We start from the raw sequence: 15150 nt of genomic DNA on the forward strand, positions 1-15150 counted from the left end.
TAAAGTTTAAAGAAAAGACAGTCTTCTTGAACCGCTGAGTTTGTTTGAGATAGTGTTAAAACCGGTGATTAATTTGATATCATTATTGCCAACATAATATTTTTTATTTAAAAATAAAAATGGAACATGTATTTGATGTATTGCCAGATCAAAGATAAGATAGGTCTAATACATCGATCGAGTCTCAAATCGATTACATATTTACGTGGTATAACTTTTTTTTCCATACACTATTATCAGTTTTTTTCTGTCAAGTTTTTACAATAAATATTTAGATTTACATAGTGTTTATTAAAATTACTTGAAAAATGATTGTTCTGCTGTATACATTTACTAAAAAGTTGTTTTGTAGTATTTGATAATGAACCTAATCGATATTCTTAATACCTGTCAATCACTATCAAGTCCCGTAATCTCTTTTTGACGTCCTGAATAACGGCAACATTGCTAATTCGCGTCCATCTTTACTTCGATGTGTTTCATTATTGTTGTTTTACGTAAATTATTACAAAAATATTATTATTCTTCCATATCATCAGATATCTAACAAAGACTTTTTCACTGAGATTTTAGGAAGACCTCATTCTAGCAAATATTAACTTGGTACGTTCAATTCCCTCGGATGTTTATCATAAGTGTCACATAGTTCCATTATCGTTTGCTCCACTAATGTTTCGTATAATGCTTCGCTGTTGACCTAGGTGCTAATTTGGCGTAGTGGGGGTTGTTTTTATATTTTCTCTTGAGAGATGGATGGCAAAGACGCGATCTTTTTTGTGTATTACTGGAAGGCTAATTGATGTTATTGTTTAGTTTGCAGATGAAGTGTGGGAATGGATAGATTGAACCAGTTGCGCGGCGGCGGCGCAGGCGGCTCGCGGGACTCGTCGCTGGACGGCTCCGGGGCCGGCGACTCCTTCCTCACGGCCAACGACACGCCCTCCAAGTACTACTCTCTCTCAGAAGACGACTCCTTTGACAACGACATCACTAAAGACGTGTCACTGGCGACGACCAGCGCGGAGTCCACTCTCAACTCCTCCGACTGCTTTCCTAATCTATCTCCAATCGGAAAAATAGACTATAAGATTGGCAAACAAATTGAGGCCGCTAACATTCTGTCAGGTGGAGTCAACATATTTGATGACAATGACAACTCTTACGATGGCAATGAACTAGTGATAGATGACAATGTTGAAGTTGACAAATCTCCCAACTTGAAGTCTCCTGAGAATTCCACTTTGCTTGACAATGTTGAAAAAGCTTCTACATCTAAGGTGGAAAGTTCTAGTAAAGGTGATGTTGAATCTGAAAATAATCAAACTTTAAAGCCACCAGAAAGCCCACGTCTTCCTTTGCAAGGTAGTAATGAATTAAGTAAGCAATCAAGTTTAAAGCTACCAGAAACTGTCTCATTAGACAAAGTTGATGGGCAATCTATGGAGATAGTCCAAAATGTGGCAGATGAGCCACCAGTTACTGCCGAACCTCCATCAAACCAAGGTAGTCTCTTGGACCATGCTCTTCCATTTGAGGAGGTAGCAAGTATTCCCATTAATGGTGAAGAACAATTAGCAGAAATTGCTAATCTTCCTTTAGATGGAGAGCAGATTGCGCATCTTGACAATGAAGCAGAGATAGCGGAGGCCAATCTGCCTAATGATAATGGCGAAGCAAATCTCCCAAATGATAACAGTGAAGAAAATATACCAGATAACAATGCAGAAGAAGACAGGACAGAGGTTGTTCTTCAGATTGATGGGAACAATGTGGCGGCCATTAGTATTGGGACGGGGCTGTACTTGTACCGGAAAGAGGGGCAGGATGAGCTCGCTGCAGTGCAGATAGTTAAGGAGCCGCAAGATGAGGAGCCTAGCTTCAAGTTTCTTAAAGTCCGGTGAGTTTCACTTTAATTTTAAGCAAATACATGATTATTTTATTATAGAAATTTTCAATGAATCATTTTTACTTATGAATAAATGGGAAAACTTTTGTTATTTGATGAAACTTTGCATGTGAAATGCTTAACTCTACTTTAGTATAAATATACAAACTACAGAGTGAAGCAGTGATGCAAATACTATTACAGATTTTAAAGTTTTTCATTTTATGGTTATCATAATTACTATTTCTTTAGTACATTGTTAAATATTCCTATTTAGTCTAGCATTAACAAAACTGTTGATATAATACTATATATTAGACAGTTTTACTAATTCATTACCTGTATTTATTACTAAAAAAATTATAAACAAATCAATTATTTTTGTAGTCGGTACCAGACCTGTTCGTCGCCTTGCTATTGCCTGTTTGCCCCACCCAACCATACACAGGCTGGTACCGACTCCAAAAATAATTGATTTGTTTATAATTTGGATGTTTAGCTTATTGCAATACGATAAGAAATCTGAATTGAAAGGTTTATTATTTTTGGCTTTTTAGTTTCTCCGTGTTTTGTAACGCGCTTATTTTTGAAGGCGGTTTTATTTTTTGTTAAAAAGTTTATTTATTTGTTGATTTTTAGTGGTTCCTAGTGATATTATATGTATCAGTCCGAATACATGTACAGTAGTGAAAGAATTATCCTTTAACTCCTAACCATTGAGGAGTTGACCTTCCATCATCAGCTCAGTTGATTTTTAGTGGTTCCTAGTGATATTATATGTATCAGTCCGAATACATGTACAGTAGTGAAAGAATTATCCTTAAACTCCTAACCATTGAGGAGTTGACCTTCCATCATCAGCTCAGTTGATTTTTAGTGGTTCCTAGTGTTATTATATGTATCAGTCCGAATACATGTACAGTAGTGAAAGAATTATCCTTTAACTCCTAACCATTGAGGAGTTGACCTTCCATCATCAGCTCAGTTGATTTTTAGTGGTTCCTAGTGATATTATATGTATCAGTCCGAATACATATACAGTAGTGAAAGAATTATCCTTAAACTCCTAACCATTGAGGAGTTGACCTTCCATCATCAGCTCAGCCACATAAAATTATTACCATCAGACGTAAATACTGGTGTACCTTTGAAAAATAGACTAAAAACATTACATGTGCCTATAACATTTGAAGAGTTCCCTCGATTTCTCCAGGATTCCATCATCAGACCCTGACTTGGTGCCAATGGGACCATCTCGGGGTTATACCGGTTCGATCAAAAAAAAAATTTTGAAAATCGGTCCACGATTCTCGGAGATATCGAGTAACATACATACAAAAAAATAATAAAAAAAAAAAACATTCAGTCGAATTGAGAACCTCCTCCTTTTTTGAAGTCGGTTAATTAATTTGAATACATAACATATGAGCAGATTATTTTCAAGCCCATTAAATATAATATTCTACATTTTATTTCACTTAAAATTTTCCCTCTTAATTTATTGGAATATTTGGAATGTGTTATAATTTTATTATTTGCTAACACTCTTGATTCACACACACATTTAACCTACATTCAATTCAATTTAGCACAACCATTTATCTGCTATATTTATTTACACAAGGTCAATAACCTTCCATGAGTGATAATGACATCATAAATAATCTTAAGCTGATAACATGCCAAGAATATAAACAATTATCTATATACTTACTAGTAAAAAAAAAGTGAATTTAGAAAACATGACAAGTGGCATTTATTAAACCAAGGAAATTTTATATGGAAATGCACATAATCACTTCTTACATGTACGTAAGTAATGAAATATGTGCATTGTTTTTACCTGCTTTGTTGCTGTATGTGCATCAGTGGCGGCGCGTGAAAATTTTCGTTGGTAAAGCCGGAGGGGTTTTTGGCATCTGTTTTGTATGGACTTCTACAGATACTAGAGAATTTTAGGGAACCCGTTGGGAATCGAGTTGTATCGACGCTCCGCCACTGATGTGCATAGTAATGATAATTTTAATATCGGAAGCTTTCTGCCATTGGAATGTTGTGTAGATGTTTTTATAAAATTTCTAAGTACAGATGTAAGTGATAATTTTCTTAAACATTTAAAACCTTTATTTTTTAAATCTTTATTTATCTTTTGATTCCTTTACAAAAATTCCACCACTCAAATTTTGTATTCCATAGTTTGCATTGTGCAACAAAAAAAATAGTGCATATTGGATGTTTTTTTTTATGAAATAGGCAGCAAATAAGGAGACGAGCAGCAAACGAGAAGAATGTATTCAATTTAATGTCTTAAAAAGGAAACTAGTAATTAAACTATATTCCACTTCCTTGACAGACAAAGCTTTCAACTTGAAACGAACCACACTCCAGTGGAATCATCAGTCGGAGTCCTAAAATGAAAGAAATAAAACAGATACAGAATAGAATAAGATAGACACTTATTAAACTTGAAAGGACAAAGCCAAACTTGTATAAAATAAAATAAATAGTAGTTTCAAGTTTCTTGTTTTTCAGTTGCCAAAAATAATTTGAATGGGAACAGGTTTTGTTATTTTATTTCTTCCTTTATTTTATTTTAATTTTCTTTTTTTTTGTTGTTATAGAGAAAACGCCGAAGGCAATTTAGAAGTGTACGAAGAGATACAGGAAATAGTGGTAGTGCCGCAAGAGACGGTAAGACATGTTGATAAAGTGTTGTTGACAGCTGGCTGCACGTGCACGGCGCGCGCGCGCACGGGCCGGGCGCGGCGCGGAGCGGGGCCGGCGGCCGCGCTGCCACTTGTCCGGTGAGCTTCACGCTCCGCTTCTTAGGCAAGCGGCGACGTATAGCAGCCGAGAGGCTTTGTTACATTTTGTATGAGTCGGCTGCTAGTTAACGGTACCGCTATTCTAGGAAATTGGAGCTTAAGGGTCTCCCTACAAGAGGGGCGAAAAAGACGTCGCAAAGCATAAGCTCGGCTCGAGTGATGCCTATTTCGCTCCTATAACGGTATGGACATTCTTTTATCCGTGTTGCCGTATTCCGTGTGAATAGCTCTGAACATTGGGTGCTTACTTGCCTCGTCAACGTCAGAATCCCTTAAACTGCATGCAAATTAAACGCAATTGTAAATATCGTGCTAATATGGAAGAGTTATAGAGACACAAAACGTTTCGATATCGAAGCGCAATTGTTCCTTGTCTTGTCTAAACAACATCCTTACACGTTAATTCCAGCGATCCAGATATTCCAGATGCAAATAAAGAAACAAACAAAATTTTTAGAGCCATCTGCCTGTAAACGTAGCGAAATAGGATAGGCTCTAATAAAACTTGTAAACTCTATTGAGATGGGGTATTTTGTATAGTTGCCTTGGAGATTTCTCACCCAAATGTCTTTACAGCCATATAACACCTTATTTTGTTTTATCATAGCCTTCAAAATTGAATGTGTACAGTGTGTACAAGTTTGTATGACATATACCTAACATATTTGTGTTTTATCTTACAGCCTATCAGAGAGAGACCGGCGCCAGCTGCCCCAAGTACGTCAAAAGACAACATCAAACCAGTCGTTTGTGAGCCAAGTACAAGCAAAGATGCTGAAAAGGTTACCACACCAGACAAGGACACTCCTGTTGCGTCCACTTCTAAACAAGACATGGAGCCTAAAGAAACACAAGCTGATAAAACAGAACGAAACGTAAACGGAAAAATGGTCAAATTCAGCGAGTCGAGGAAGTCACCCCTTATGGTCCATTCCACCCCTAATAAGGAAGGAATTCCTTTAACCAAAACTATGGTAGACCAGCAACTACATCCAAACAGGCATTCAGACAACATCAAGAAGACTATAGAAGTCCACACAGACAATTCCAAACAAAAGATTTTGGAATCACCCTCAACATCCAAAACAAAGGATGTTACTAGTCCTGACAAAACCATTGACGAAATCCCAGCTGGCGATAAACCAGTAGATAAGGACAGTCCTGACAAAAAGCATATTAGTATAGTGACAAAGGAAATAGTGCCTGATGTAATTGAGAAGAAAACAGATGAAATCCCCAGCAGTTCTGATGCCAAAACTAGTGATAAAGTAGACGTTACGAAAATTAAAGAAGATGAAGCGAAAGTTTTAATGATAGGAAAACTAATGGAATCAGTAAAAGTACCAATTGCTAAGGATAAGGAAAAGATGAAAAAAGAACAACCTGGAGACAATTCTAAGAAATCAAATATTGCTCCAAGCACAAGTTGTTCTGAAATTTCAACAACAAGTAGTGTAGAAATTTCTACCACGAGTGTTACTGGGGATAATAAAATTGATGAAAAGCAACCTTTAATAGTCGCACAACCATTACCAACAGACGCGAAAGCATCAACTATTTCATCATCAGCAGGCTCCCTACCAATGGAGATTGATAATTCAATAGTTAAAGCTTCCATAAGTGAAAAACCTGAAATAAAACCATTAATACCTGCTACAGAAATCATTGAATCAGATGATATGGAGGTTGATGAAGATGTCTTAGTTATAGAAGAACAGATTATTGAAAGCCAACCTGAAAAATGTGAACCACAGAAACCAGAAGTAAAAACTGTAGTCCCGGCCGTTACAATGAAATCTGCAACTGCTGTAAATCAAACGAAAAATGTTTTGGCAACACAAATAATTAAACCTTCAACTTCCATTGTAAATAAAACTAGTGTTGCTGAGAGTCCTCAGTCAGGCAATTCAAGCTTGATAAATGTTACAGGCGTAAATTTGACGAAAGGTCCTAATATCAACAAGCTTGATAAATCGGATAAAACAACAATACCAACATCCGTGAAAAATCTTAACACCAACCCTGTCAAATTTGATAAGCCTATAACAGAAAGTAAGCCTGTAGCTGAACTGAAAAAAAATAGCTTTAGTAAAGTTGAACCTAAAGAAATCAATCCTAAAGATACTCCACTAAACCATAATATTAAAATAATAAAAAACGAATTAATAAAGGAAACTACGCTCCCAAAAGACAAATTAAATCAAAGTGTAGGAAAATCGTTGAATGTCAAGGAATCAGTTAAAATCAAACCCACTGAATCTAAGCTGGCTGCGGTTAATCCTTTGATCTCAAGTGCTAAAGTAAATCATTTAATCATCAATAACATGCACAATAAACCCGAGAACGTACCTTCTAAATTGGAATTAAAAGACAAGACATTAGAGAAGAAAGAAGCGTTACCTATGCCAAATGCAAAAGACATGAAAACCACAACATTATTAACCAGTAAAGAGCAGCCACAAAGTAGGCTACCAATGAATACTCAAAGTTTAGTCAAACCATCCTTGAAGTCAGATATCAAACCCCCAATCATAAATATTGCTGAAGCCAAAAGAGAAATTAATCATAAATTATCAAATTCAGTTGACTCAAAACCAAAGTCTATTAATAATAATCATGCACCTGTTCCTTTCGGCAAGTGGACTGAAGCCAATCGCCAAGACTTTTTGAATAAAATCAAAGAATCAAAGCCAGTCAACATCTCTAATGCTAACCAGATTAAGCAGCCAAACGATCTCAACAGGAGGGATGTTCTGAAAAAGATCGATAGTCAAAGGCAAACATATAATGCACATGCAAAAATTCAAGAGTCACTAAATAAAGGTAATGTCAAAGCTGAAGCGTTTACGAGCAAGACAGCTCCTGCTACTTTAACTAAGGTAGAACCTAAAGTTTCTGTGAAACCTGAGGCTCCTATTGTAAAACCTAAACCAATTGTTGAAAACAAACCTGAGCAAGAACCCCAAAAGATTCAGCTAGAACCCGTAGTTGCAGCTGCTACATCTAGCACTAATAAAAAGGAACCAAGAAAGGAAATCAATAATCAGCACCTAATTGATAGAACAATAGAAGGTATCATAAATAGGGCAGTGACCGGAAAAAGCCCTGAACCTATTGTGCCAGCTGTCACTGAAAAACCTATTACTGAGAAAGTTAACAAAAAGCCTGAACCAAAAACTAACAGCCAGCCCACTCTTTTAGACGCTATAGAAATGAAGATGAACGAACTCCACGGCATCCCTTTCGTTGAAAGGCCGCCACATGAATTGCCACGGCCATATACGGAGTCTAAAGTTTCCAAAATTGAACCCCAGATACCACCAAAGGTTAGCAAGATTCCCAACTTGCTGCCTCTACCTAAATCTCAGCAGAAACTCGGCGAAGGGGACGTTATAAATCTAGAAAGTAAAGAAAAGTCCCCGATTTTGTCCTTAAGCTCGTCTAAACCCGCAGAAAAGTTGGCCGCGAAATCGGCTCACGAGGCGAACACTAGTAAAGACAAAGTAATAACCGAAAAGGAATTCGATAAGTTTGCGAGGCGCAATTCGGTCACTTATGAAGATCGTTTAACTATTACTGACTCTCACCAAGTCATCCAAACGGTCGTACCTAGAGAAGTTCCGCCGAAAAAGATTTCGCGAAACGAGCAAATGCTCGCTGAAGCCAAAGCAAAGTCGCCCCACAAGCATATACCCGTGAAGCAGTATCATCCGAGCAAAGCCGCGAGCAAGTACATTCCCGTGGAATCTAATAAGCAGTACCAATCGAAGCTTCAACTGGCATATCAGACGGCGATATCAGTCAGCGCTAAGCGACGTATCGAAAGCCCTATCACTATCATAGAAGACAAGCCGGTCAAAGTCGTATATTTAGATTCAAACGTTTCGGAATTTAATAGTGTTCAGTTGAACGTACAAGGTCGGGATCTTTCACCGGCTAAGCGAGTGTCAGAACCTGACGCGGTCACCGTTGGAACTGGGGATTCTCTGGATTCCGACATGCTCGATGCTGTAGATGATAGGCAGGACGAGGTCAAAACCAAGAGCAAACATCAACGCAAACAGGTGCTCACCCCTGTAGAGACCCCCGACTTGGAGTTGATTGAGCCTAGTGACCTGGGTATAGAAGTGTCGCCTAAGAAGAAGCGGAAAACTGAAGATAAGCCAGAGAGGAAGCAAAATCTCGTTCCCAAGAAGTCGTACTTGCTCGGAAGGAGCGTCGAGGAACCGACAGAGATCCGACCGAGTCCCATGCCTCCCGTAGTGCATACTGATGCGGTTTCGGCTATAGACAGCCTGGTGAAGGCGGCCGAGCTGCTCGATCAGTCGGAGTCCTTGAACGCTAGTGTCCAGAGCGTGGACAGTTCGCAGAGTACTCCGGTCAAACGCGGCCGCGGAAGGCCTAGGAAAAATCCTCTACCGGATGCCGCGGGAGAAACGACAGTTAGTCCTCAGAAAAAACCACGACTCATCGATGCAAAGGCTCCTAAACATATCAGCAGTTCCGACGATTCTAGCGACGACGATTCCATGATCAAAGAAAACTGGACGATGGGAAAGATAAACGAAAAAATTGTCTGTCCCATCTGCAACAAACTCTTCAGATCAGAAAACGTTGTGTTCAAACACGTAAAGCACTGCACTGGACCATCCCCGAGCCGATCCGATTCCGAAAAACGCAGCCCGCGACGCTCGCGACTATCGCGCGAGAGTGAGACGAAATCGCGAGACAGCGAACCCAAATCGGGAGGTTCGAGACAGGATGCCGATGAAGTCGATCTCTCTCCGGTCAGAAAAACTCCTAGCAAAAGAAAGTCGAAAGACTCAGGTAAATCCTCTTCGAGTGACGACGTCATTCCCGTCGAACCTGACGTTAAAGAAGATGAGCCTAAGAAAACCGAACCACGAAAGACCAATAAACCTAAACTCAATCCGAGGGCTAGTAGTCTCGTTTGTGAAGTTTGTAACAAGAGCTTCAGACAGCTCTCCTACTTGGTCAGCCATAAGCTGCAGCATAAGAAAGAAGACAAAAAGCAAACCAACGAAACTCAGGCTACCGAAAAGTCGGTGTTCAGTTGCGAAACTTGTAAGAAAGAATTCAGGAAATTACACCATTTAGTGCAACATAGATTGATCCACAATCCGGTGCAGTCGAGGGCGCTAAGGAAGACTTCTTCTGAACAGAAGGAGCTTCCCAAAAACCTAGAGGCTTCAAAGATAGATGACCAAAGTGCAGGTTTCCGTTGCGAACCTTGCGACAAGTCGTTTAGGAAGTTACACCATCTCGTGGAGCACAGAGAAACTCATGATGGCATTAACCGGCAGAGATCCAACTCCATAACCCAGGAAAAGGAGAAAGAGAAGCCGACTCCTCCACCGCAGTGCGACATCTGCAAGAAAACCTTCAGGAAACTCCACCATTTGATCGAACACAAAGAGCAACATCTAGAGACTAGCTCAGAGAAATCAGACGACCAGAAGAGCGTGAAAAGCGCGTTGTCTACTAAAGACATTATTCACGAATGCAATTTGTGCTACATGGTGTTCCCCAACGAGCATTCGCTGAATAAACACACAGTCATTTGTCTGAGGAAAAAGAAACAATCAGCGGCCAAACAGGCGGCGGCGCTAGAAGAAAAGAATGCCGAAGAGAGTGCTAAGGCTGAATTGTCAGTGGAAAGTAAAGAACAGTCTGTAAAAGAGCCACCGCCAGTGGAGACTAAAGTTGTTGAGGAAAAAGTGGTCAAAGCTCCCGAGAAACCAATAGTTCTTCCTAAACCAGAAGTAGTAAAAGCACCTCAGGTAAAGGAAGACCCACCTAAACCACCAGTAGTACCGACAGTCGAGAACGTAGAAAAACAGAGCGAGCCTAAACCGACCGAAAAGAAAGTATCGCCGCCTGAGGTTCCAACTCCCAAAGTCGCAAAGTCTGTAGAGACTCCGGCTAAGGTCAAGCAAGTAGATGAGGTCATAGTTATTGAAGATACGCCTAAGAAGAAAACTCCTATTAAAGATAAAGCGGCGCCGAGTGTGACGAAGCGTCAGAAAGTCGCTCCGCCGGCCGAGGAGCGAATCGCGCCCTCCAGCGACGAGGATGAAGTCCGCTACATGTTCAACCCCGACTTCAAAGTTGCAGAGACAGCTGAGAGTAAAACCTTCACGAAAATCCGGGCCAAAAAGCGCAATTCTTTGCAATTCGAGAAACCGCATAAAGAAGTAGTGAGAAGACGGTCGTTACTCCAGCACCCGCCTAAGATTCCGCGTCTGCGCGCACAGTCGGACGACGCTCCCTCGCCACCCGCACCCAAACCGGCGGCGAAACCCAAAATAGAAGTAGAAGTGCCTTCAACAGACTCCGATGACAGCGACGTAAAGTACTCCTTCCCGAAGACTGTTCCAGAAAAACCGGAGAAAGAAGAGGTTCCGGTGGAAGAGCCGAAACGTAGGAAGACGATGGCGGAGAAAAGAAAGTCTCTCAGTGCGATAGCGAAGCGAAAGTCGCTAGGGAAGGCCATTGTCAAGCCGGCTAAACCTTCGCCTGCGAAACCGATCAAACGACGTAAGTTACGAACTCTGTTATTATATTAGTTTTGACTTTGATTAATTTTTATCTACAATTTTACAGGAAAAAAATTATGTAAATGTAGTCTTATCAAAACTTATTTCATTGATGAATTATTGTTCATCAGTTGGTATATTATATACCTAAATATCTGCTATTGATTTCTTAATATTAAACGTTACAAGCTGACATTCAGTGGTGCTAGGATGTTTCCAAAATTGTGTTTTTAACCCCCGACGCAAAAACGACGGGGTTTTATAAGTTTGACGTGTCTGTCTGTCTGTGTGTGTGTCTCTCTGTGGCATCGTAGCTCCCGAACGGATGAACCGATTTGGATTTAGTTTTTTTTGTTTGAAAGCTGAGTTAGTCGGGAGTGTTCTTAGCCATGTTTCATCAAAATCGGTCCTCTATGTCGCGGTCAGGGGTTTTTTCAAAATTTTAATTTTGTGGTTAGGTTATTTTACAGTAGTTTCGGTGCCTTCTCAGACTTGTATTTATTTATCAAATAGCGTGTTATTCGAACCGCGAGGTCAGGAGACAGAACGGTTCCCAGGTTGTCGCACTTTTAACACATGTATTCTGTATCTATATTTGTAACAACCTTAAATACCGCTATTACAGGCACAGCCCCGGCCGAGCACAGGTGCGATTGCGGGCAACTGTTCAGTAGCGCCGCCCTGCTCGCGCGCCACGCCTCGCTCGCGCACACGCCGCCGCGCGTGCGCCGGCCGCGGGACCTCGCCGCGCCGTCGAGCCGCAAGGCCAGCGCCGACCGGCTCAAGAAAACTGTCAAGGACGTCGAGCAACCGAGGAAAAGTGTCGACCAGGTAAAAAAAAGTGTTAATGTTGAGAAACAGAGAAAAAGTGTCGAGCGATCACGGAAAAGTGTCGACCCGATCAAGAAAAGTGGAAAGGACGCCAGTAGTGTCGAGTTACCTCGTAAAAGTGTCGATCAGGTAAAGAAAAGTGCTAAGGACGTCAGTGTCGAGCAAAAGAAAGTTGTGAGCGGTAAGGACAGTGTTCAGAAGTCGGTGAAAAAGACGGCTAGTGCGAGGGGCCGCGTCCATACTGGCGTGCCGTTGCCGGATAAGCGCCCTTCGAGGAAATAGAGGTCTTGTAGGTACTATGTGTTTTATGGGTCCTAATTTTTCGGCTAAATCACAAACCGTGTAACTCCACTGAAAAACTTTAGAGATATTGAAGTATCATACATACCTTTTCACTTCATTGGGAGGAGACAATAAAATTGAAGTTATGTGTATGTGTCCAATTTTTGGGCACAGGATAGAATCCCTACGTAGTGGTTATTTCCCCCAGTTAATACCAAGATGTTACCAGCAATAGTAAAGTAGGTAACTACTGGGATTTTTTCCGCACATTTTACCACTGGTTCTTTTGGTTGGCTAAAGAACTGCCGGCAGTTTTTATCTATCGTTATTTTCCCACTAGTCACCAGTGATATAAGTAAGAGAAAAAGTTCCCAATAATTACCAATGGTAACAACTTGGTGGTAACTAATGGGAATCGTCCTTACCATAGGTAAAAATGAGTTGGTTTGATTTGTTTACACTGTAACTAAAATTACTGCGTGGGTATATTTACGCGGCCTAGTAAGTCCTAAATACGGGCCTATGACATTAGGAGACCATAACGCGTGTAGTACGGCCTTAAGTTTTAGTTGTAAGGGGCCTCCGCTTTACGCAAGGGTTCACTGTCAATTTGAAGGAAGACTATTTCAGAATAGATACTAAACATATTACATAACTTATCAAATTTATAAGAATTTGACGCACTAAATACCACTAACATAGTACCACCGATTCACGCCATATTCTTGACTTGCCAAGCAATTTCCAACCTCATGTGTGAGTATATTTGTACTCGACCAATCCGAAAGAAAACGTTTTGGACCAACATAGTTTTTTTACCCAATTAACCTTAAAACTGTTAGAAAAAAGCATTGGGGTTCAAAATTATTTAGCAAGCATTTTCAAGTCAAAACATTCTACAGACATACTGGTACCCTCCAGAGGTACCTATATTAAAATTGTGCAAAACGATATGCAGTCGTATGACGCCATTCAAGATCTTAATGGCCTCTCAAGGTCTGGAAAGCCTTGAGAAATTATTTGTGACGTGACATCAGACTTACGAGTTACGTTATATGTCCCCAACCTAATGGCGCAACTGAACGGTTAGGGCTGAAATATTAAATCTTCATTTTTGCAGTGGCACCCTTTTAGTGCCTGAGCGCGGCCCCAGACTGATTGGGCGGCTCCCCGTATAGCTGTAAGCAGTCGGAAGCTAGTTGGAACGCGAACCGGTTCTCAGGCCAAGAAAAGCCGGTTTTTCCGAACCTATAACCGGTTCGCGTATAGGACGCGCCACGCGCTCACAATAATGTAACGCACGGACCACTGTATAGAAATATTTTTACAATTTTGAAATATTTTGTTATTGTGGGCCGTCGTGTCTCGAGTGTTTATATTGTACATTTAATATTAAGATATATAAGTATATTTTGTCAATTTGAATTGTTGTAGCGTAAGAATAACTAATCTATTTATGTTGTTCAGTAGTTAAGACTTGATTTCAGACGTATGATCCGTTGTGCAATCTCTGTTGACAGTACTGTATTATAAATGCAAAGTACTGTTTAAGTTTGAAATTATATAAGATGAACGGTTTTGGTAAAAATCTGCGCTAACATCGACCCTATATTTTAGAGAATCATGTCCAAAATGTACATTATGTTCATCTTAAATAATTCCAATTATACTTCTGTTTTAACAAATAAAGTAGAATGAAGATTTATTTAACGACTAGGATTTAAGTTGCAGAGCCAAATGACCATTTTGGTTTATTTGAGTGACTGGATTAAGTTCTCATTATAATAAATGTGGAAATACCTCTCCTTGTAAGTACGCAACCTCGAGCGGGGTGTGCGGGCAATCGAATAATTATAGAATATTTTTTGCGATTATGTTTTTTAATTCGTTTTGTTAGCAGTTAGGGTAGTGCTTGTACATTGGCCACCCCTCTTGTTATTACTGCTGTGGTGGTTAATGCTAGGAGGGTGGCAAACGGGCAATTTATCCTGATGCTAGAACCATAATTATTCGAAAAAACTATTTTATAATCACACCTTTTTAACAGATCAGTGAAACATAAGTTTTATTCAAGTTTTGTTTCAATAATAACTTTACATTTTTAACTCGGCAAATGTATTTTAATCGGGATTATTACATCGGAATATAATTAATGTAACGGCACTTTTGTCTGTGGACGCTACATCGTTCCTTCAGTGAAACTGAACTGTATGCAAAAGGCGGAAGGTTGATTTTAGGGTGACTTGTAAATTCTAATATTTTTTTATTTTAAATGTCTGTTCACCCTTCAGCTGGCTTCCAGTAGGTCGTAAATTATTTAGTGCTTCTTCAATATTTTGGAATCATATTTCATATAATCTATAAATCAACAATAAACAAGTAAGTATATAATTAGATGATTGTAATGACAAATGTTTATAGTTATTTGTAATAAATGAATTTCGAGGCAACCTCAATTTGGAATACATTTATATTTGACAAATTAGGAAAATAGATATTTTTGGAATCCATAAACAATTACAAATTGAGTATTAAATTTCCAAATTTGAGCATAGAGAGCTAAGTAGGACCAACATTAATGTAGTTTTATTTCCAAATTATTTGTTGTGCCCCCTAACTGTAAACTATAACTTAATGTCAAATTCTACGATAAAAGTTAGCTGTCTCGTGAGATTTATGTTTTAGAAGCATTTAACGTAAATTTTATATATGTAGATATCATTATTTTTAATATGATAATGCAAAGTTTTGGTTAATGGGTTATAAATAA

At 39.5% G+C, this 15150-nt stretch overlaps 1 protein-coding gene across 1 annotated transcript; it reads left to right on the forward strand.

The window, feature by feature from the left end:
- The first annotated feature begins 466 nt into the window (after window positions 1-466).
- Window positions 467-14953, forward strand: LOC125242540 (titin-like). Its single transcript, XM_048151293.1, has 5 exons — window positions 467-603; window positions 814-1897; window positions 4507-4576; window positions 5394-11268; window positions 11893-14953. The coding sequence occupies exons 2-5, from the start codon at window positions 834-836 to the stop codon at window positions 12378-12380; spliced, it is 7497 nt and encodes a 2498-aa protein (XP_048007250.1). The 5' UTR covers window positions 467-603; window positions 814-833; the 3' UTR covers window positions 12381-14953.
- Window positions 14954-15150: the final 197 nt, after the last annotated feature.

This window comes from Leguminivora glycinivorella, chromosome 3 (genome assembly GCF_023078275.1).
Source record: "Leguminivora glycinivorella isolate SPB_JAAS2020 chromosome 3, LegGlyc_1.1, whole genome shotgun sequence".
Classification (NCBI taxonomy): Eukaryota; Metazoa; Arthropoda; class Insecta; order Lepidoptera; family Tortricidae; genus Leguminivora; species Leguminivora glycinivorella.

Bases quoted from the DNA above. Each gene is read 5' to 3' on its own strand.
- LOC125242540 (XM_048151293.1), top strand. From the start codon at position 834: ATGGATAGATTGAACCAGTTGCGCGGCGGCGGCGCAGGCGGCTCGCGG. The intron at 1,898-4,506 runs GTGAGTTTCACT...TTGTTGTTATAG, and splicing joins TTCAAGTTTCTTAAAGTCCG to AGAAAACGCCGAAGGCAATT. The intron at 11,269-11,892 runs GTAAGTTACGAA...CCGCTATTACAG, and splicing joins TGCGAAACCGATCAAACGAC to GCACAGCCCCGGCCGAGCAC.